This window comes from Phocoena phocoena, chromosome 10, assembly GCF_963924675.1.
Source record: "Phocoena phocoena chromosome 10, mPhoPho1.1, whole genome shotgun sequence".
Lineage (NCBI taxonomy): Eukaryota > Metazoa > Chordata > Mammalia > Artiodactyla > Phocoenidae > Phocoena > Phocoena phocoena.
In genome coordinates, this window is record NC_089228.1 from 104,003,559 (window position 1) to 104,027,272 (window position 23,714).

At 45.6% G+C, this 23,714-nt stretch overlaps 1 protein-coding gene across 1 annotated transcript in view; it reads left to right on the top strand.

Annotated features, from left to right (window-relative positions):
• Nucleotides 1–23,714, top strand: part of GMDS (GDP-mannose 4,6-dehydratase) — a 478,661-nt gene that overhangs the window by 78,054 nt on the left and 376,893 nt on the right. The window contains exons 2-4 of the mRNA XM_065885295.1: nucleotides 2,689–2,733; nucleotides 10,580–10,667; nucleotides 12,160–12,269. Coding sequence (XP_065741367.1) covers nucleotides 2,689–2,733; nucleotides 10,580–10,667; nucleotides 12,160–12,269 — 243 coding nt within the window. The remainder of the gene's footprint in view (nucleotides 1–2,688; nucleotides 2,734–10,579; nucleotides 10,668–12,159; nucleotides 12,270–23,714) is intronic.

Below are 23,714 nucleotides of genomic sequence, written 5' to 3' on the forward strand. Positions count from 1 at the left end.
TGGCTTCCCCTCTCGTGGGTGCCACCAGGCGGGCCCCTAACCTCCACGGGCCTCCCTAACTCCCGTGCCAAGGGGCTGCCTGCCTTCCCGGTGAGTTCCTGAAAGAATAAGACAGAAAATATTTCTGTGTCTTGAAAATGTTGAAGCTGTGGTGCTTACTTCCAACTGTACAACGTTTAATGTGAAATGGAGACTGTCTTCATAACCATGTGCAAAACCGAATTGAAAAGAGTCCCGGTTGGGGTGCTGACTCTCCAGTGAAAGCGTCTCCTGTCACGAGGCATGAGCCCAGGCTGGAGTCGGTCCCAGATGAGTTGTGTTCGTCGTGAGTCGGACATTTAGGCCGTCAGCTCCTCGGGTTCCAGGAGTCGAGAGTCAGATGTCGTGTTGGCTGTGGCTCTCAGTTGCCGTGACGTTGTGGTTTTCCATCTGGGGGAGGTGCTGTGCGACCGGCCCGTTCTCCTAGAGGGGCTTCGGTGCAGGGGTCTGGGGGCCGGGGGCGGGGGGGCCAGGGGCCTCGCGCTGCCGCGGTTCCCACATTGTGCGGCCGGCCCTATCACTTGGGAGACCTGGCAAGGAAGTGAGGAGGAAGCAGGTGCCACTGCTGGGGCAGAATGTTCCAGCCTGGCTGGAAAGTTTGAGGAGGGCCTGGGTGAGAAGAGCAAGACCTATTGACAGGGCTCAGCCCTGGGCAGGCCTGTTTCACATCAGCCTCTGAATAGTCACAGCCCCTCCCCACGGTCTCACCTCTGCCTTTTTGTTTTTAAACATTCTCGGCAACCGTGGTGGAGCACAGAGCATTTTAACTTTTTATTCCAAGAGAAAAAGTAAAACTGTGAAAAGTGCAGTGTTGCCTGCTTCAAAATGACACCACCACCACCAAGAGCAAAACAAAATGTACTTTCTAGGGCTGTCCGACCTACTGTAAAATTCTTATTGTTGTAAATGCTTTTTCTCTTAAGCTGTTCTCAGGGTTATAAGACTATTGATTATCCTCAAGTTTCTGGCGGTCCTGTAGACCCGGATTGTCGGGGTGTGAATTGTTCAGCTCTCTTATCTGGCTCACTTTGCGTGTTGGGTGTGTAAAACCACACGATTGTGCATATATCCTAAGATTGAGAGGAAAAGGAATGTGCCAGACCATTTCTCTTCTTCTCCACATGAGTCTGTAAACCAGAATATTTATGTCAACAAGTCAGAAGAAAATTTGACGGGGGTTTTAATGAACCACAAAATGTATCCCTCGTCGCCCTCGCCTTGTCATCCTGCCTGAATTCACGCGTGACTTCTGCGTTAACGCAGCAAGCGCCCTCGCGGCAGCCCTCTCATTTTCAGGACCCGTAGGGTGTCTCCAGTTCCAGCTCTAAGTGAAGCAATGATAGGAATAAAACCTGCTTTATTTTTCTTTTTCCTGGAATATCTGGTAGGAACTTTTGAAGCTCAAAGGGATATTTTAAGCTTTTACAAACTGAGGAAACCAAAGAAAATCCAAATATTCCCAACCAGTTTTGAGCACACAAGTTTCCAGTAGTTGGAGCCTCTCATTTTTATGTTAAGTCTGTATGGGATAGAGGGGACTTGCCCAGGCTGAAAGCAGAAGGGCAGTTACAGGATTGATTGTGAAGTATCCACCCAGCTCATTTTCTGAGCAGGGCTGGTGATGTTCTACCGTATCTCTAGAACCCTGATTTTGTGCCTTGTGGCCTCTTAACAGTTTAATTAGATGGCTCTCATACTTTCTTTCCCTAAAAGTGACGCATGAGGTATTTTACCTAGAACCTCCACCCTCACCTAGACATTTTTAAAGAATTTAAAAAAATGAGCTGCGAATCTCTGTGTTTAGTCAGACACTGTCATCTTAACGTAGAGATTAACTGCATGATTTAAGATGCGCACAAATGAAGTTCCCATCATTTCATAAAAAGTAAGCACCTCGCTTTTACCGAACTCCGCGTGTGCGTGCGCCTGCACGTGTATTCAGGGCTAACACCAGCGCCATCGTGTCTACGGCCCGCCCCCACCCCACCTTCAAACCCCAGACCCTTTCTGAGGGGACTTTCCAGACCCTTGGGCTCGAAGCCAAGGCCACCAGTGCCGGGAGGGCCTCCCCTGAGGGCCCACACCTCCTCCTCTCCCCGTGGTAGCTCTTTCCAGTGGCGTCAACACCGCCGTGCTCTCAGCCTCCTCCCCGCACTCGCCCTGCCCTCTCCCCAGGCCCCGCAGCTCCTGTCTCATCCCTGCTCCAGCGTCTCCTTCTGTACAGCACCCCCAGAAATAGATTCCTGTTTTATGTCCCAGGAGCACCAAGCCCTTCTGCTTGGCCGCACACGTGTTGCGTGTTTCACAGGGCTAGTAAGCGGCAAAACCTAAAGCAGATCCATCAGCTTTTGAAGCTTCCTGTTCTCCCTGTTGCCCCCATGTGTCCCTGGATTTCAGTTTCTTTCCCTGTGCACGTGGTGATGCCAACGCCTTCCCACGCTCCCGTGGGCACAGACGAACGCCCGTCTATGGGAGGCTTAGTGGACAGCACAGCACCACTCCGTGTGTATGTCGGATGTTGTCTGTATTATTTTCATGTCGGTTGCCATGAGCCTTATTTAAGTTCCTAGAGCCTCTGAATGCTGTTTTCAAAACCCTTGGTCTTGGCCACGATGGGTCTGACCGTTGTTGATGTTCCTTGTCTTCCAGGACGGCTCCTACTTGGCCGAGTTCCTGCTGGAGAAGGGCTACGAGGTGAGTCCCCTATGAGCAGGCACAGGCCGACGGGATACCGCGGACACCGTGGCCTCCCGCTTCCTCTCTGCTGTCCTTCTGTGTGTGTTTCCACGGAAGCTCTGATAACAAGTCCAAATCAGGGGAAGAATGTGCCTCTTGGCTGGTCACAGCGCCAGCTCATTGTGCTGTTTATCTGCTGGCGCGCTGGCAGCCCCCCGCCCCCCATTCTTGCTGTTTCCCTGCTTTGCACGCTTCCCGCGTTCTCAGCTAAACCAGCAACCAGGTGGGCTGAACGCTGTACCGTCCTTAGGGTTAATTGATGATGTCATGCGTTACATAAAAAAGTCCCACTCACGGCGAAGTCACTTAATTCGGAAATTGCACAGAGCAGTAAAAGCTAAGCTGATCCCTGGCAAGCCTGAGTGCAAAGTTGATACTTGGAGATGCTTGCTTTCCAGTCGGCAGCCAGTACTTCGTGGAAGCTGGAGCTTCTGCGTTCGCTGCTCTTGCCCTTGTCCTTTTCTCCTTCTCGTCCTCCTCCTTACACGTTTTCTGCTTTCCTTGAAAGAAACAAGGGTTTTACATATTAACTGGATGTATCTTAGCATGTACATCTTACACTTTATAAGAACTGTTTTCGGATGTGCACATCTCTAGAAATCTCTGTGCTCCTCAGAAGACAGAAGCCTACGCAGTGGCACATGTTCTCTGGCCTGATTTGGGGGGTGTTTACCTTAATAATTTTGGGCCATGTTTTTTCCAGTTGCAGGTACATTGTTTAAAAAATGCGCACCGTGGACAAATGCAAAAACAATAGCAAGGAATTTGGCATTTAAGCACCAACAGGATTTGAAGGAAAGGAGCCTAGTTTTCTTACTGTAATGCATAATCTTTTCTGTGAACTTTGACTTTTAGACTTTGATTAATAGCAGATATGATTAGACCTTCTGTGCCTTTATCTAATAATGGCTACTTCTACGTCTTGTAATGATATCAAAAAAAGGCAAATGTAACTATGGAAATAGGCATGAACACATATGTCCATATACATAGATTCCTATAATAATTGAGCAATCAGTTCATATGATGCAGAGCAGAGGGTTTTAGAGTTATGTGTAGAAAAGAAGTATTGGTTTTAGGTGAAGACTGATATTCAGGCTGGACTAACTTGATGCTTTAATAATTCTAAAAGGAAAGGTTTGTGAGAGAGACGTACTTATCTTGTTTCAGATGTTGGGACAGGCTAAGAGTCGTTTGGTGGCTGGAGCGGGGTGAGTGATTTGGCTGTGTACCGACTGAGCCAAGAGAAGGAGCTACCTGAGTAATGGTGACGGGTCAGGACACCTTACCCCCAAACATGGCCCCTTGGCATGTGAATATTTTAAGCTGACGGAGTTTGAAAAACTGGCAGAAGTTTCTCCTGTTTATTTGTCTTTGTTAGTTTAGTGTAGAGGAGGAGAACATTTTCCTCGACCCTCTTAAGGGTCCCTGGCTGGGTCTGAAAATTAAACTGAAAGCATACAGATGTATTTAATGTAAGTTTTCTGTGACATGGGAGACTTTCTGAGAAAATGAGGATCCGAAGAGGTGGGTAAGCCCGAGTACTTGTGTGTTAGGTTAGGTGAGGAGGGACAGTGGTGGAGAAATGAGGTCCAGGGGTCTGCAGTAAGTGTAGGACTGGGCGTGGCTCAGCCAGGTCTGTTGGGTGGGATTCTTCCCAGCATCCCCTTGTCTTGGGACGTGAAGATGCTCCTTTCCTCCAGGTGTGGGGAGGGCACCTCCCACCTAGCTGCTTCAGGGGAGAAGGGTGGGGGGAAAGTCAGGGTGACCTTCACGCTTCTGTCATTTTCGCAGACTCGTTCAGCTTAAAATATGCAGTGTGCCCAGGCACCATGCCCTGGCTGGTGCGTCCTGAGCCCCCCACAGGCCCCGCAGCTCGGGAAGAGAGAGGCGGTGTGTCAGCAGGAGTGCTCAAGCTGGGTGGGTCCCGAGATGCACTTCCGAAGTGGACGTGGGGCACTGAGGCATCGGATGCAGATGTGGCTGGCCCCAAGGGAGAGGAAGCCGGCGAGGAGGTGTGAGGCGCCCAGGAGGAATGGGGACGCGGTAGGCGGTCAGCTTCCTCGGGCATCAGGATGGCAATGTCAGTGTTCCTGGGAAGGGCCCGGAGGATGGCGTGCCCAGGAGGCAGAGCTCCACGTAGGCGGCCTGTTCAGGAATCGCTGGACCCCTAAAGATGGGTCGTCGTGCTCCTGAGTGGACCAGAGACTCAGGAATGAATCAGAGTCTAGGCCAGCCAGGTGCGCTCCGGGTGTTTTCTTCCGCTGGCATCTGAAACTGTAAGAGCAGGCTGGATTCTGATAAAGACCATAGAAGGCCCACTCGGCAAATCACAGTTCGTGGGAGGGATGAGTCATTGAAACAGTGATTGGCAAGAGAGGAGAGGGCAGAAGGAAATACTCCCTGCAGAACAGGTGGAAGGTTCGGAGCTGCATGGCATGACCGGAAGTGATTCCTCCTTGGAGCACAGGGGAGTGTGAGTTTTGTAGGAATGGGGGCCGTGAGAGGGTGTTCATCTGTCCTGTCTTCAGTTTTCCTAGGCTGCTGTCTTCACTTTTAAGAGATTGATGTAATTGGAGGGTCAGTTTATTAACTGGGATCTGATGATAGCACAGGCTTTTATCTTTTGGTGTTTAGGTCAAAGTAGATGTGAGAGTGATTTTTCGAAGAGGCTGCGTTGCACAAATTCCAGAATTACCACCAGCAGCCCCTGGTTGCTCCAGAACACGAGCAAAATAAATAACAGGGTTAGAAAATTGCCTCCCGTGAGATGAGAGGGGACGCCCCTGTCCACACCTGAACCCAGAGGGCCAACGTCAGCAATTCTGGGCGAGGACCTCCTTCTGAGTCAGGGGTTCCCAGCGTTCAGCCTCAGAGCCGCCCAGGCCCCACCGAAGACGAGGCGGCTGAGTCCGGGGCCTTAGACCGGCCTTTCTAACAGCCCCCAGCTGTCGCGGTGGCTGCTTTCCTGGGTCCTATGGTGTGAGAACCACTGCAACTAGAGGTTCAAATGAGCTCTTTTAATGCCAAGGTGAAGCTGAACAGCATTTCTTAAGGTATCTTAATTTGGGGTACCTTGGTTCCCTGAGCTCTCAGATTATTTTGGATCTAGTCTTTGTGGACCAGAAATAACTGAAAACAACATACTTTGGGGTAGCAAAGTGTCGCTGGGAACAAATGAACACTAGGAGGAAGAGCTGCAGATTCTGAGGGCAGGGGCAGGCTTCCCTGGCCTTCGTGATGAGCACGGGGTGGGGTGGGGGGCGTGGACCCCGTGGACAGTCAGCTGGAGGGAAGCAGCTTGAGGAGCAGAGCCAGGCTGGCTGGGGAGTGACGATGGGGCAGCGAAGGTGAACACACGCCTGTGCGTGGAGGTGACGTAGTGCAATTAGTCGAAGCAGCAAAGTAAAGGTACGAAAAGCCTGACTAACCTTGAAGCAGAGGGAGATGTTTGTGTATGCCTTGAAAGGGAGTCTCATATGTTATAGATTAACTAGTTATGCTTAAATACCTCGTCTGACCACACACCTTAGATTTCTGAAGCTGCGGGGCCTGGTCACCTAATGTGTCCTCTGAAATCCGTGCATCTGATCATGTTCTTCTTTTTTCAATTCACGATATATTATGAGCGTCATTCCACGTCAAGGCATAGGACTACTTCATTTTTCGGCCGTGCCATGCGACATGCGGGACCTTAGCTCCCTGACCAGGGATCGGACCCTTGCCCCCTGCATGGGGAGCACAGAGCCTTAACCACTGGCCCGTCAGGGAGGTCCCGTGTGATCATGTACTGAATGAACAGTGTAACGTGAAAAAGATGGATTGCTTCATCCCGGGCCACTCCTCACTGAGAAGGGAGACCCTTTCCAGGTTTAAAGTCTTTAACGCTGCTGGTTCTTGAATTTTGCTCCAGATTAAACATGGGGGTAGGGCATAAAGATAAAGAGAATGGATCTAAGGTGTTCATTATTTATAGAATGTCTGTAGGTATCATCTCATGATGAGGAGAGCCAAGAATTCTCAGCGTTTATAGAAAACCATCTTTATGGCTTTATGGATTTAATTCTACACATTGCTGAAATGCAGAGGGTAATTCTCCTTTGTACCGTGTCAGGCCGCTCAGAGCAGGGAGGTGAGCGAGGCCATCCAGCTCGCGGTGGCGAGGCAGCCCCTGAGCTGGGTGCTGGACTGCGTCCTTATCCTTTCCCGCCACTTGCTGGCTCCGCGGCCTCTCGGAGACTTAGATGATGAGTGCACGTGTCCCCAAGGTCGCCATCGAGGTCAGGTGAGACGCACGTGGACAGCAGTCCAGAGGAGCTCTGTGGGCCTGTGGAGCTTAGTCTTACAGGGCAGGCGGGTGGCACACTGCTTGGTGCTGACCGGCCGAGGGACACAGATTTTGTAGGAGGCCCTCGGTCCAGTCTGTTACTTGGCATCAGGAAAGGGCGGGCGTGTGACATTGCCCGGGTCCCAGCTCTGTACGTGCTCCTTCCCGTCACCAGGGACAGAGGAAAACCACAGGAGTGAAGCTTCCTGTGAAGGTGCCTCTGGTTTCAGGTGCCTTCCTAGCATCACTGTTAGCAGATAAGCCAACAATATACTTTTGTACTTATTTTGTGCAAAATACAAAGAGAAACCAGAAAAATGAAAGACAAAGTCAAACCCTTTAAAAGCTAGAATGTATCTGGGAATATGTGAGAAATCTATATTAATTAACTTGGTAACAATGACAACACAGCAAATCAGAATGTAAAATTAGAGAATAGGTAAATCGTGGGTTTCCCTTCCAGGAGAGGAACTGTAACCAGGGGGCCTCAGGAGAGCAGAAAAGAAATGGGGTGTACGGACTGTGCAGTCATCCCTGGGAGACTGTTTGTTAGAACTGGAGTTCCCGTGCTTCCGTTCTTGATCTGTGGATCCTTTTTTCTGAGTTGTTGGTAATCCTATTGATAGAAGCCTGGGTGCAAAAAAGTCAAAGCTTTTTGTGGCTTTCGCTCTGAAACCATACTGAGTGTTGGCACGATGGGCTACGTCCACCTTTAACAGAACCACGTGCTGGTGTTGTGGTCTCAGGCAGCGTCCTCACCTGTAAGATGGGAGTCACGGTACGAAGGTGGTTGTGAAGGTTCAGTGATTTAATGTCCACAGAGAACAGTGTCTGTGCACGGTCACTGCCATGTGTGTGCTGACGTGACCGACGTCATCTAGACTTTTCAGAAGCAGGTTGCATTAAACATCCCTGGGAGGCATCCTTGCCTCCAAGAGAAATCTAGACACTGAAGAATTTAAAATCCAGGGGTAATAATTTTCTGTTTTCTTGACTGTAATCAATCAATCCATCAGTCAGCATTTCTGTGCATTTATACTGCCTAATCTGACTCTGGGTTTTGAAGTCAAACCAACTTTGCTCTGACATCTTGAGAACTTGAAATTTTCCTTTTCATCACTTAGTTAAGTGGAACTTGAAATTTTTTTGTCAAAAATGCTCACTTCTGTTTAACACCTTAGTTTTTCAGAAATTTTGTTTTTGAACTGCTATAATTTAATAACGCTTTTAATTAATTTTATCAGGAATCAAATTTAGCTCATTTATCTTTTCACTTTGGTTTCCTAACTCGTTTCTTTTTCTCCAAAAATCCTTATAAAAACAAACAAAAAATCCTGCCTACCTTCCTTCTGTAAAGAAAAAGCTGCTAATCTCACATTCTTAACTAGATCATCCAGTTTGCACACATTTTGGCTTTTCTTAAAGTTTGTATTTCACCTGTCTCAGAAGTAGACAGACTCAGCTTTCATTAGTTCTTAGAATAATACTTGCTGTCATGGATTAAGCATTTGGCAGGTCTTTCTTTCCCTCTATACACATACCAAAAGTTGGAAGTGAGGGGAAATTAAAACACAGCTTTTTTTTTTGTATTAAAAAAAAGACCCAAAGCTAGTGCTTAATGTGTTTGGTTATAAGTGTGACAGTAAAGTCCTATGTTATTTATTTGCTGTGACTTTGGGTAATTGTCTGATTTTCATACTGCATCCATCAATGTCATTGAATATTTTTATCAGTCCTTTATGTTGATATAAAATGTATATAGCATTTCTCTTTGTTTTGGGCTGTTGGGATATGTGACTTATCCAGAAGCCAGCAATCAAGAGAAAAAAAATAGACTAAGTCATACTATTATTTTTTTCATTGTCAAAGCTAAATTATCTGTTTTTAGAACATATGAATTCCTCTCTATCCAATGAAATCAAGCTCAGCTTACATCTGAGATCTCCGTATTTCAGAAATAACTTTGGTGGTAAACACCAGTTTTGATATGTATAGGTGTATATGTGAACTTGGTTTTTATTAAACAAAGTTTATTAAGTTTACAGAGTAGTTGAACTTTATAATTAACAACTTGAAAAACTGGAGATCATGAAGTTGAATTAATTCTAAGCTTAATGTAAGTATTATTCTCTCTACTTTTAAATTACGTAATGGATACGTAAACCCAAATTGCAATTTAATGTTTCCTAGATTTTACTGTTTGCCTCCCGAAATGTCAACCAAGTTTGTGATGTTCCTGTCTTAAAATATTTTCATGTTTACAAAATTGTCTTCGGTTTAGTTCTTTTGGAAAATAATGTGGTTTTAGCTCTTTGGCTAAAGTATCTACCCAACAGAATTATTAATTGTGGGTGTGTTGTATCCTTTGCAGAAGTCAGTTTCTCATGTATGCCATGTAAAGTGACGATGACATTTCTTTCTATTTGAAAGAAAGTCTTATGTGCTTATAATTTCCCCCCTGCACTTGGAATATTTGAGTCATGCCAAGGATTAGTTTTTGTTCGAAATAGACAGAAAATGATTGAGTTAAAATATAGAAGTGTATTCAGCTGCAAATGAAACTACCCAGCCTTAGGAGGAACACTTCTAAAATGAGAGCAGGACTAAAACTGCCACCAGCAGCATGGGGACGTGGGCAGCCGGTGACATAAGCTGGTATTAGCACTGGCAGCACAAAGAAGGGAGTGAGACCAGGTCCTGAACAATGTCTCTAATGTATCACACACAAATAGTCTTTTCTTCAGCATCGGACAGGTATGTGTTCTGGTTCCAGTGACTTTTTCCCCTCACACTTGTCATGGTTAAGTCAAAGATAAAAATTTAAAAAAAAATCCTCCCTTCATTTGAGTTTCCTTCGTGCCTTAAATCTCATAGGACGTAAGTCTCGGCCCTGACCTATGCTATTTAGCTTTCTTAGCTTTTCCACACAGCTGCGTAAAAGCAACGGCTCCCTGATTCTCTTGTGGACCCAGATACGTATTTATTTAAAGAATCGATGCCAGATGCAAAGCTCGGAGGGCACTGGGCAGGGCTGGAGGCATCAGAGCCCTCTCCTCGTGCTCTGGGTTGAAGAGCGGTCCAGGCTGTGTGACCGATATGGCCTCGCCTGGTCTGTCTTCGGTTTCAAATTGAAGAGATATTTTTGTCAGCAGTAGGACCGTAAGTGTGTGTGTGTTTGGAAAAGGAGACATTTGAGTATCTACAGCTAAGCACTCACTGTGAAGTCACGTCATTATCTAATTACTTTCGTCGGGATTGGCAGTAGAAACACTGGAGAGGGATGGAGGGAGCTGCCAGTGGGCGGGGGCGGGGTGGGGGGAGAGTGAGCCGCAGAACTCCTGCTTATTTAAAATAAGGTCTTTAAATGACAGTTATATGATTTTTCACGAAGCTGAACATCAGCAGAATAACGTTGCTTACGAATCCTCACTGCATATTTATAACTTATTCTTATCCTTGCACACGATAAAAATGCAGGTCCATGGAATTGTGCGGCGATCCAGCTCATTCAATACTGGTCGAATTGAACATCTGTATAAGAACCCCCAGGCTCATATTGAAGGAAGTAAGTCATTTTCTTTCTCTAAACGCTCTTTCTGTGTAACTTCCTATATTATGATAAGGTGTTTTCAAATGTCATTTTTCTCAAAGCCCATCAAATCGCAGTTATTTACCCATGAGTTACCTGCACTGAATGCTATCCGCACGCTTTGAAAGCCCTTCACTGCCTGCTGCCCTGGGCCATGGTGTCACCGCGGTTAGGCCGTCACCAGGGTGCCATCAGGTGAGGCTGCTCGAGAGGCCAGAGCAGACAAGCCTTTGATCATCCGTCTCCAGGTGTCCCTGTGCCCTCGAGTCAGATCAGCTCCACACTCAGAGCCCTCCTCTGCTTTTCGCGTTTGGTCTCATTTAATCAAGTCGAGCAGTCTTTGTACATTTATTTAATTTTAGAAATAATTGGTGAAGACAGGTCCAAAAGCAGATGGCAGTCAAAAATCTATTCAAATTGCTTTACAGGCGGTTGTCAGTATTTGCAGTCGTTTGTTATTTTTGGTAACACAATTGCAGGGAGTACATCACACGGTTGCCGTGTTTTCTCATTTGACCTTGACAGCAGTTCCTGAGGTTGTGAATGAGACCATATTACAGATGGAAGCAGAGAGAGGGTGTGACTTTATCAAGCTTCCATAACACGCGAAAGACAGAGCTGGGACGAGGACACAGGGTGTTTCCCGCCAGCAGGGGTGATCCAGGTGGCTTGTATTCACCTCAGGGCCCTGAACATTGGAAGGTTTGGGCTAGTTGTACAGGTAGTGATGTCATCAGGAAGATGACCTACTAGTACACTTTCCACCTTAATATTTAGGTTAGTCAGTGAATCCTCCGTGAAAATTATCATCATTTTGTGCAAAGTGTAGAATGGTACTGCCATTGGACCTAGACGTAGGTCAGTATTATGTAAAGTTAATGAAAGTATCCAGTTAGCAGGATGCCCGTCTGCCTGTGTCACCTTCTTACACTAGTGAAGTCAGTGTGAGGATCTGCTTAGATCTGGGGTCAGAACAAGCTAGCTGTCCTTTAATCAGTTATGTATACGTCAGGCACGTCATGGATGGTTTAAGGACTGATGTTTACGAAGGACTGAAAAATCGCTACGTACAAGTATCTGAGTAGAGCTGTCTTCACTACTGTCAACGTGTTAACATGTTTCGTTCGAGGGTATACGCATTATTTCCAGATTTTCTTTGTCTGAATCTCATGTGACATGTCTTACAGCCACCGGGGCGCCGTAAGATACGCTGATTGTGTAACATCTGTCATGATATTATGTTTTTTTAAAAAGCTCATCTGAGTTTTTACAAATCCTTTATAGACATAGCAACAAATGGGAATCTCTTTCTACTATTTAGTTTCTTTACAGATGACAGTTACAGACTGCTACTCCAGAACCAATCTGGTTTTCAGACTTTCAGGATATACATTTCAGTGTTGCTGTGTTAAAAAATTGGGCCTACGTTGTTTCCTTCTATCTAATGGTATGTGTTTCAATCCTAAAGACATGAAACTGCACTATGGTGACCTCACCGACAGTACCTGCCTCGTAAAGATCATCAACGAAGTGAAGCCAACAGAGATCTACAACCTCGGAGCCCAGAGCCACGTCAAGGTGAGCCGTTTTCCTTATCGTGGTTCCTCTGGCTGTGTTCCTGAGTTCTGTATTTTACCCTTGTCCGTTGCTTCTTCACACAGTATGGCAGCCACTAATCCTGGTCCTCGAGTTTGATTCTTGGTATTAGTTTGGGTATTAATGAGTCCTTATAGAAATGCTAATACATTTTTTTAAGTGTATTTTCTGTTATTGAACAATGTAGTAAAATCTTACTGCCGACATTAGAGTAAAAGTATTTATTTATTTGGGGTTGATCTTACAGTCACGAACCTCACTTGGATGTATTTTCTGCCATTTCAACTCACGTTGTGAATGAAGTGTTTTGTTCAAATGTTGGAAAATTAAGTCAATGAAACTTCTATTTTAGTATTAATTTTTGGTAGTGATGAGAAAATAGTATTTTTGCGTGCCAACATGTCGAAATTAATGGAATTAACGTTTTCTTGTGAGCAGTAAAAGTTATTGGAAGAAAGACTCTTCTTAGCCTCTTGCCTCAGTGTGACCCAGCTCATGTTGATTTCTCTCCCTTTATTCAGACAGATTCTCTGGGGGTCCATCTACCTCTCCTTGGTTTTTCTTTCTAGAACAAATCGCGGTAAACCTGAGAAGCCAATCCCCAGGGTTCTGGCAATCTGCTTAATTCAAGTTTTTGTTGCTGTATTATAGTGCTAACTTAGTGAGTGAACTGAAGCCAGGGATGATATGAGTTCTATTTAGATACTTACTCAATCAGGATAGTTAGTGGAGCATAGAAATAAAAGCAAATGACTCTAAGTTAAAACAGCACCTGCCCCCTGCCCCCCCAAAAAAAGGACCAGCAAATCTAGCAGCAGTTTTTGCTGTTCACTGAGTGAATTCAGTGCTCTTCCTGCAGGAGGCATTTGAGGTGATTGGCTGTTTCTCCACATCTCCAACTTTGGGTGGAATGGCAGCAATATGCCTGTTTTATATCTCTGCTAGTTTAAGGGAGAAATTAGAAACTGGATCAAATGAAACCAAAGGTAGAACATAGTAAGAGAAGCAAGTGGAAAGCTCAGTCTTGTAGTTGATACCAAATTTAAAATTTGAGCGTAAACCCTCGCAGTACATTTTTCTCTAAGATGGTAACTTTGGAGGATGGCGACAGATCAGCCAATAATGATACTTCTTATCTGTCTCTGCTGTCTTGGAAGGTAATTTTTTCCTTTCTTAATCTCCGAAGATTCTGTTCTGTATCCAGGCTTAAGCTTTGGGCTGTGGAAGGTGTCAGGGGCTTTAGGTTAGAAAAATAGGGCTATTTTTCGAAGTGATTCTAGATGTATTTTCCGTCTGAAAGGGTCTTTCCTGCGTGCCGTGCCTTGAGCAGCCGTCCCCCCTTTCACGCAGAGAAGCAGTGACTGTCACTCCAGGCGTGGAGACTGTATCCTGGGCTGAGGCAGTCAGTCATCTCCCACGTTTTCATCTATCTAGCTGCTTCTTGGTATCTCCAGGCAAAACAGAATGCTTTGGAATGAGTGCTCTGTTACTCAGTTTCCTTTAGATTAAGACGTTTCCTTTGTGACAGTAGACAGTTTATCGCCTCTAGAAGTCCTACACTGGCATAGTGGGAAGATGCAGGAAGTTTTATAAAGATTTATGTGTAGAAGGCCTTGCCCTGTCGTGTTAGTATTAAGTGAGTCAGTCTTCTCCTTTTTCCAAATCGTTCTGTGGTTCAAAAAGTCTGATACGCTTTCCGTACATGAAGTGGTGCTGAGCGTGTCTGGTTATTACCCTAGGGTGGTGAGTACAGAAAGCACAGGAGGTTGGGCCGATTCCTTCTGAGTGGCTCTGTATGTGAAGTTTACCTGGTTTTATTGTGTTTTGCCAGCTTTGCCTAAAGGCCTGTTAATTGGCAGAAATGGTGCTTAATCGAAGATGAATTTTGGCTCATAAGGTAGTTTATCCCTTCAACGATATTTGCGTGCATGGTGGAGTGGAGGACCCAGGGATGCGTGAAACCCACCTCCGTCGTGGAGGGACTCCTTTCCCACGGGTGACAGAGGCTGGCGCTGATGTCTTTGGGTTTTTAGAGATGGGGTGAGAGAACTTCACTCCCATGAGATCGTGCATGGTGTCAGGGAGTAGGTTTGGGGTGGAAGCTTACAGACGTCGTTAGTGGGAACGGGTAGTTGAAATTGAGTTGACAATACAAGGCTGAGAGTCAGAAGAGAGAAGACTTGGGATGTGTTTGCAACATGATGAGCGTCCTAGGTTGCTTAGGTCTTGCCTAGGTCCTAAGCAAGAAGTCTGGTGGGAGAAATGGGAGGTGGGCAGCTAGGGAGGTGGGCTGTGTTTGGGCAGTCTCTACGTGTTTCTTTTTTAATTAGCCATTTTTTAAATTGAAGTAGTTAATTTACAATGTTGTGTTAGTTTCAGGTGTATAGCAAAGTGATTCAATTGTATATGTATTCTTTTCCAGATTCTTTTCCATTAGAGGTTACTGTAAGACATGTGGTTCCCTGTGCTCTACAGCAGTTTCTTCCTGTTATCTATTTTATATATAGTAGTGTGTGTATGTTAATCCCTAACTCCTAATTTATCTTTCCCCCTGCCGCCCTGCTATCCCCTTTGGTAGCCATAAATTTGTTTTCTGTGTCTGTGAGTCTATTTTTTTGTAAATAAGTTTATTTGTATCATTTTTTTTAGATTCCACATATAAGTGATATCATATGATATTTGTCTTTGTCTGGGCATCTTCACTTAATATGGTAATCTCTAGGACCATCCATGTTGCTGCAGATGGCGTTATTTCTCTCTTTTATGGCTAAGTGATATTCCATTATATATATGTACCACATCTTCGTTATCCATTTATCTGTCGATAAAGGTTGATTCCATGTCTTGACTATTGTAAATAGTGCTGCAGCGAACATTGGGGTTGCATGTATCTTTTCAAATTAGAGTTTTTGTCTCTTCCGGATATATGTCCAGGAGTGGGATTGCTGGATCATGTGATAACCCTCTTTTTAGTTTTTTAAGGAACCTCCATACTGTTCTGCATAGTGGCTGCACCAGTTTACATTCCCATGACAGTGTAGGAGGGTTCCTTTTTCTCCACATCCTCTCCAGCGTTTATTATTTGTAGACGTTTTGATGATGGTCATTCTGACGGGTGTTTGCATCTCTAATATTTAGTGATGTTTAGCATCTTTTGCTCAATGAGATTCTTCCAGTTCTGTTCTTGTTTCTCAAGATTGCTGTGGCTATTCGGGGTCTTTTGTGTTTCCATACAAATTAAAAAAAATTTTTTTCAGTTCTTTGAAAAATGCCATTGGTAATTTGATAGGGATTGCATTGAATGTGTAGATTGCCTTGGGTAGTATAGCCATTTTGACAATATTGATTCTTCCAATCCAAGAACATGGTATATCTTTCCATTTGTTTGTGTCGTCTTCAGTTTCTTTCATCACTATCATATAGTTTTCAGAGTACAGGTCTTTTGCCTCCTTAGGTAGGTTCATTCCTAGGTATTTTTTTGGTGTGATAGTAAATGGGGTTGTTTCCTCAATTTCTCTTTCTGATCCTTCATTGTTCGTGTACAGAAATGCAACAGATTTCTGTGTAGTAATTTTGTATCCAGCAACTTCACTGAATTCATTGACAAGCTCTGGTAGTTTTCTGGTAGCATCTTTAGGATTTTCTAGGTATAGCACCATGACATTTGCAGACAGTGATTGTTTTACTTGTTCATTTCCAATTTGGATTCCTTTTATTTCTTTTTCTTCTTTGATTGCTGTGGCTTATGGGACTTACGTTGAATGAAAGTGGTGAGGGTGGGCATCCTGGTGTTGTTTTTGAACAGGAGACAAATAGATTCAGAGGTGAGTCTACAGGTGGGGCTTCAGAAGAGTAAGAAGTTGTTGGGTGAAGGTGGTGGCAGTCGAAGTGGGCATGAGGAGGATGGAACAGGAGGCCTGTAGGGCTGACCCTCTGCCGACAAGATACGGGGCTGGGGAGGAAGGGAAGCGCTGCTCCAGGGCACTGGGGCCAGATGACTGATGGTCCCGGTGCTAGAAGCAGGTGTCCGAGGAGGGACTGCTGAGTTGGGGGGTGTGTGAGAGGCTCCCTCTTGGACTCGTCCTACCAGCGGTACTTGAAGGTCATTCAGGTAATGCAGGTCAAAGGCAATTGAAAGTATGCTGTGAGGTTTGAGAGAGATTTGGAGTTCAGTCCTGGGAGTTCTTGAGAGGCCGAAGCCAAGGCAGCAGATGAAAACAGAGGAGTGGATGAAGATGGAGCCTTGGGGCCTGGGAGCGTTTGCGAGGGGCGTCATGGGTGACAGGGAGGTGGGGTCAAAGAGGCAGGAGGGTGGAATTGGGTGAGGGAGCCAAGAGACCAGGCGGTTCAGGCAGGAGGTAGTGTCTGCCGCGCTAGGGCTTCAGAGGCATGCGCGGGAGTGACGAGCAGGTGGGTGTCGTGGCCTTTGTGGTGAGGGTGGGGGTGGTTTGGGGCTTTTAGGGAGAGCACTTCAGCGATGCGGTAGAGGAATTATCCGGAAGGCGAGGGGCGTAGAAGTCAGGGGTTATGAAGGGTTGTAAATTGAGTGGATTCTTTCCTAGGAAAGAATTGCCCAGCAGCCTGTCTGATTCGTGAGGTCTTCCTTTCCCAGGATGTGTCCAGGAGATGCTGACCCTGGTGTGGGGGCTTCAGTTTGAGAACCGCTGTGCTAATGTTTCTGGTTTCTTGTTTATCTGTGTGTAATATGCGCCTTAAATGCATTCTTCCTTAAATGCATCAGCTTTTGAATTTGGTATAAATTCCTTGCCAGCTAATGACTATGTGAGCTTGTAAAGCTGAGAGTGGAAAGAATCTAAGAAGAATCTGATACATGTTTATACCAGAATTCTCCACATTCAGAACTCTTTTTCCGAGCAGCGTGTAGTCAGTGAGAACGCGTACTTCCCAGGTACTCCTAGCGCTCTTGAGGAGCAGTGTGAGTGCAAGCCACCGTCAGAGTGTCTTTGGAAAGCCCGTGTCCCATGCCCCTCTTCCTGTGCGGTCTGATGTCAGATGGGTTCTTAGCGGTGGAAAGAGTGGGTGTGGGGAGGGGCTGGCTGGGAAGGACAGCTGGTGACAGCAGACTGCGGCTGGCTCGGGGGGTGTAGCTGTGCCCCTGCCCACCCCTCCACAGCTCTGTGTGTTGGCCTTCAGCTGCCTACCTGTTCTCCCAGCAGCTCGTGAGGGGGTTAGGATGGAGAACACGTATTTTGTTCCTTATAATTAATTTCTCTGTATTAATCAGCTTTGTAACTTTTATTGTATTCATAGACAGTACTTTTTAAACAAAAGTTCTTTCTGACAGTGGAATGTTTGTAAGAAGTTAATTAAAATATGTTTCTTCTTATTTGGTTTGGAGCTCGTTTGAAAGAAAGCTCTAATATTAGCACACGTTGCATTTCATTTTGAATTCGTGACTTCTAGACCAGGCATTGTTTGTGTTGGCCTCTCTTTGTGCAGAATAGAGCCTTCTATCACTCTCACTTCCAGTTAATTTGATGTGGGCTATGGTATGCTAAAAGTAAGGAAAATAAAATAATAGGAAGTTGGTCTGGTTTCCTGTAGGAAACCAATGAAGATGAAATTGGTTCTTGGAATAAACCCACAGCAGTCTGGGAAATACTGACTGAAGACATTTTTCTGAATCATAAACAGAAAAATTATGACTCATGAAGTGTAGGTCATTGAGAGGCTGATTTGATCTTATGTAGGAGAAAGTGAGAGACGACTGAAATGTACTAGTTATTGAAAGTAGTTAAACCTAGTGTGGTGACATCACCCAACTAGGAACAAATTATCCAATATACATAGTCCTGCCCATTTTGATGAGGAAATGTTTTAGGAGCCTGCTTTATTGTTCTTTTAAACTTTTTACTGTGTAAATAATATTTTTCATTAATTTCTGTCCGAAATTTCTTATCTGTTCAGCATTCATTACTGTCGTGACTTTGGAGTTTTCCACCATTCCTCACAGCTTCTTTGATAATCATACTTCATTCTTGAAGTCATACTGTTGGACGAGAACTGCCTACAGGAAATCTAGCCCAGTATGACCCTTTGGTCTCACAATGTCGTGTTGGAATTGCCTTGACTATTTTTTAAAAATGAAAATGATGCAATCATGAAATGTAGAGCTAAAAGGAACTTTAGAAGTAATTTAATATGATTTTCATTTTATGAGCGGGGCCACCTGCTGCTCTGAGTCACACGCCGGGTGACCGGCCGATCCAGGATCAAAACTCAGACCCGCGTATTCGGCAGCTTGTTCTAAAGACCATCGAAGAAAATGATGATCTCCATTGGTAATAATTCTCATGTAAAATAGTCCTCACCTTAAGAACTTTCCCCACATACCTAAGTTTCTTCTTAAGCTTTTTTCTTTTCCTTGTGTCTTTTGTGGAGACAGAAAGTCATTTGCTCTTCTTTTTTTAGTTTTGGGAACGATTTTCAAATCCCTTCTCAGTGTTCAAGACCGTTATTAAGTCTTCCTTTGACTTTCTGTCATTGAAACTGAATAACTCCCTCCGTGTCATTTGTTTTCTAACTCTTGAATTATCTTCATTATCTCCTTTTCGACTCTCTGTGGGTCATTTGTTTGATTTTGTCTCACGACAGCCAGGAGGCCTACGTGCCCAGAAGGTACCTGGGGCAGGCGGCGTGCGGGGCAGGATTTCCTTGTCCAGCTGTGCGGGACCGGCTAGCGGATCTGAGTATTGGGAGCAGAGGGGCCGAGTCTAATTGTCTTCCTGGTGGGGCTTCCAGCCCAGGAGGCAGGGCAGGAAGCGGAGCTGATTGTGAGCCAAGTGGCTGGCGGGGTGGCCAGGCAGGGCCTCAGCATCCGGGAGTCAGAGAAGCCAGTGCAGGGAGTGAAGCTGGGGGAGAGATGGGGCCCTGGGGAGGGGACCGTGCGGTGTAATCTCCTGAGAGACAGAAGTGCCCTCTCCAGTGGCTTTTTCCTGGCTGCTCCTAGCCCCCCCACCATTTGTCTCCTATTTATGGGGAGGAAGCCCACACCTCCTGGGGCTGCTCTAACCAGGGGGTGACGGGGTGCACTGGGACGACTGCGTTACGGGGCAGGGCAGGTGCCTGGGGGGACGTGTGCTTCGTGCCTGACTCACCCAGTTCTGGAACAGAACAGAAGCACCAGTGTGGCCTTTGCTGTGCAGGTGCATGAGGGTCGGGCCCCACAGACAGCATGGAGGACTGTTCTCCTGGGCCTTGCTCCCCCACGTATTTATTTCGGAGCCTGGCCAGCCGGCAGGGAGTGTGAGAAGAGCAGGGCAGTGAGGAGGGGCCGGGGGAATCGTTCTCGCCGTTGGGGAGGGGCTGTCAGGGCGACCTCAGGCTGGGCCAGGCCCAGCCCTTCCCGCCTGGTTGCACCGGAGCCCGTCGTGCCCCCTGCACTCTATGTGGCAGCTCACGTGTGCAAACTGCTGTGTGAAGAGCTTCAGAGCAGAAGCCTGTGTCCTGGGGCCAGAGGGAAGGAGGTGTCTGTGGGCACTGGAGCACAGGCAGGGCCTCCCACGTCAGGATGCCCAGGACGCAGACCCAGGCCCTGCGCTGCTGGCTTCAGCTCGCGTCACCTGCAGGCCCCATTCGTCACCTGTGAAACGGGTGGGCACCTCGTCTTGCGGGTCCCAAGACATGCTTCCCTGTGGGCCTCTGCCCTTGCTTCCATGGTGCCGCTCTGTCCTTGGTCTCTAACTGCTCCCTGCCTGTGCTCAGGTGTCAGCTCCTCAGTAAGGCCCTCCTACCGTCCGGTGCACAGCGGTCACCCCCCTGGGAAGGGGGCCAGTCCAGCCCAAGGGCGGCAGTGCCGCCGGGGGTCAGGGGCGCACGTGGGCTGCTCTGCCCTCTGATCCAGGTGCTCTCTGCTCCTCGCTGAGGCTGACGTGAGGCCAAGGTGGCAGCGAGTGGCTGCAGGGCACCGTCGCTGCTGCCCGTGGGGGGCCTGCCCTTTGCCACACTGCTGCTGGGAACTCTGTGCAAGAATGTCTTCCTCATTCAGATGTCCGTAGTTCCTGCCGCTGAAACGTTCACCTGTTATGGCATATTAAGAAGAGAAAAACGATGTTTCAGACCCTTGTTTTTTACTAAATGGGCCACAGAATTCTGAGGTGGAAGAGGTCGATGAGCCTGCCCAGCCCCTGTTTCACAAAGTGCCGCCCGGAGCCTGCATTTGGGACCTTGTCGGACGGTGCCTTGTGCCTGTCAGAGGGCCGGTCTGAGAAGACCAGGGCGGAGCGGGGCAGGCAGCACAGGGCCCTGGTGGGCCCAGGCTCACCTCCCTTGTCACTCCCGCCACTGACCACAGTGCAGGAGGTCTGAGTTAAGAGCTTTGTGTTTTCTTTCTGGAGGGACCCGGTTAGGACGAACCCAAAGGACCAGTGTTTGCGTAGCTGGAAGGCCCCCAAATCCAGCCCCGCAGGGTGTGATGGTAGCCTGTCAGCGATGCTAAAACGAAACCCAGAGGACCGACTCCTCAGGGATAACCACAGCCTTTTCGGTCACGGTAGTTCAATTCGATGCATGGCTCTTATATTGAGCGCTGTGCCGCTGTGTGCGCTTCCCTAAAGGCTATGGGAGACCAACGACACTTGCTCCTATGGGATCGGAAGAACCAATAGCTTGATAACTAGAAAAAGTCATTTGTTCTTATTAGTATACTAAATCAAACAAAAAATTGCCAAATCAGTTTACTGTCAATTAACCTATTTTCTAAGATTGAAAAATAAATGCTTCTGCTTTAGTACTGCAAATACATTTTTGTCCACATTTTAGCATACGCAAAATATAACTCCATATTGGGTCTCTGAAGATAACTTATTTTGCTTGGTAGATGTGTAAATTGATACAGCCTTATGTATTTTATGAGGTCTAAAATTAATTTTTATATATTCGTATATAATTCTCGTATGTGCTTAGAGCAACATAAAATCACTCTAGTGTGTTACCAACTTGTTAACATTGAAGTTGTGAAGGTACTTCCCGGGCAGGAGGGCTTTACTTGGTAAAGAGCAGTGAGTGCGGCTGTTAGAACCCGAGGATGGTTGCGGTGTGTTTGCAGGTAGGCCTGGCGTCCATGTGGACTGCATGCCGGGTGTCTGTTTCTGGGAAAGTGATGAGCTCCTCGATGGGTGGAGGGTCAGGTGAACAGAGCGGTGGCCTGGGCACCCCTGGGCTCCAGTGAAGTTGTGTTTTTCTGCCTTCGTTCTCCAGTCTTCATTTCTTTCTGATGGATCCTGTTGTCCGTCACCTGTGCGGCTCCGTCCCTGTGATATTTAATACATTTGCAAACCTCTTTGGTTTGTTACAAGGTGGAGCTGCAGCACACAGAAAAAGCCTTTTTCACTTTACGATTTAACTTTTGTGCTGGCGGTGCATGAACCCCACCAACGTGAATATGGCTGATGGGTTCCTGTGGTTCTTAGGAAGACACTGAGCGTCTTTATCTTCTATTCATGAGGGTCGAGCCGGACGGGCGCATTGCGGGCAGGTCCCTGTGTGTCATCCGCTCAGATTCTCCTTGGAAGCCTGTTACAGATTTGAGCAGTCGAATTCAAATTTAAAGCCACTTAAAAGTCCTTCCTACTCCATTAAGAATTTATATGAGAGAGAACACTATGAAAGCTCTCCTCTCCTGTTCAAACAGATTGTTCTGTTTTATTAGCTCTGGGTGGTACTGTGATTTTAGTAACAGCTAATAGTGTTTGGAATTTTTCTTATAATTAGTGGACCACACAAAGGTATGTTTGTTGGGTTTGGTACTCTTAATTCACTTACAATAGTGACTTGTTTACTAAATAAAATCCAAAGTATTATTTTAGCTTTGCACAATTAAACCAAAATTAATGCAAATAGCTAAATGTACATTTTTATCTTAACATTAATTTCTAGACATATCTATAAACACAAATAGTAAACCGGTAGTAAGTCAGTGAAGGTACTGAGTGAAACATTTTGTTTTGGACTTTTATTGATGAATGGAGAACTGTTTTTGGATTCCCAATTAGATTAGAATACATAATTTGCATAAATTAAGATGTAGACATAAATAATACCTAGTTTAATACCATAGATAATGGATCTGTCCCCCTCCCCCCAAAAAGAAGAGTATGTAAAACTAAGAATTTAAACTTAACTGTTCCTTTGAAACATCACATAGAGCTTGGTATCGAACAAGATTTCTACTTTATCCTTTTAGTACAAATGGAATTTGTAGAATTCTCTTTGTTAAAGTTGGATCCTTGAAGTTGGTACATATATATAGTAAGATAAAGTGGAACCTTTTCTATTTCAAAGAAATTTAATGTGTAATATCTTTTTTATATATTTCTACTGTAAATCATTAATTGGATACCTTACCAGTGCCAGCAAATAATAAATTGTATGAAGATTTATTTAATTTAGATTTCCAGTTTTGAAAAATGTCTAGCATCAAAGATTAGTAGGTTTCATTATGATAGCCTTCTAGTAATATTCACATGAAGTATATGTTGTTTAGGGATGTTAATTAAAAAATCATTCATGATGAATTGAAATTTGCTCTATTTATGAATAAATGTGCATAAAGGCTTGGTTTGGCTTGTTAAACTATGTTAAGTTTGTCATTAGAATCACTTGGACTGACAGTTCCTTAGAAAATGTTGAATTTTCAGTGATGAGCTCAACTTGTATACAGTCATAGTGTCGATGATTAAAATAGGGTGTTTGCTGGGTGGCAAGCGTTGCACTGATAGCAGTCCTGAACTTTCTGTGAATGGCAGGTCGGTGGAGGGGAACACCCAGGGTACGCTCTACATTTTGTTCGCTATATCAGGGTACAGCCTCTCCCGAGTCCTTTCCCTTCCCACCCCCGTACATCTCATTGGTGCCAGTTATTTTAACAGTAAAAAGTCTTTTAGAAATTAGTAGTGTTGACAAAATAAACCTTTAAGGAGTGTTCTCTAGGACTGTTGACACACCTGATTAGTCCAGATTGGAAATATCGATCTCTGCCTTTACCAAGTAGATTAATTATTAATTATTCTTCAGTGGTTTTAGCAGAGGAAACAGGAAGGGTTTTCTGTGGTTTTTGGTTTGTTTTGCTTAAGGTTCCTGTATGGCCCACCCCGGAGTGTTTTTCTTGTTTGTGTGCTTTTTTGACGCTGACATTTGTCTGCACGGTTCAGCGTAATCTGCACCACAGGGAAGGCTGAGGGCTCTAGGGTTCTGACACGTTTCTCTGTCTTCCTTAGAAAGGCAGCATTTGAGCATTTGACAGAGACTAGGTGATTATCAAACCACAGTATTTGAGTTTTTGGTAGTTTAAATAATGTGAGTAGATATTTTTTTAATCCTGTTTCTTTACATTTACTTTATATTAAATATTATGAAAGTGATCATTTGATCATATTTGGCAAGATATTTAGATTGCAGTTTTGCACA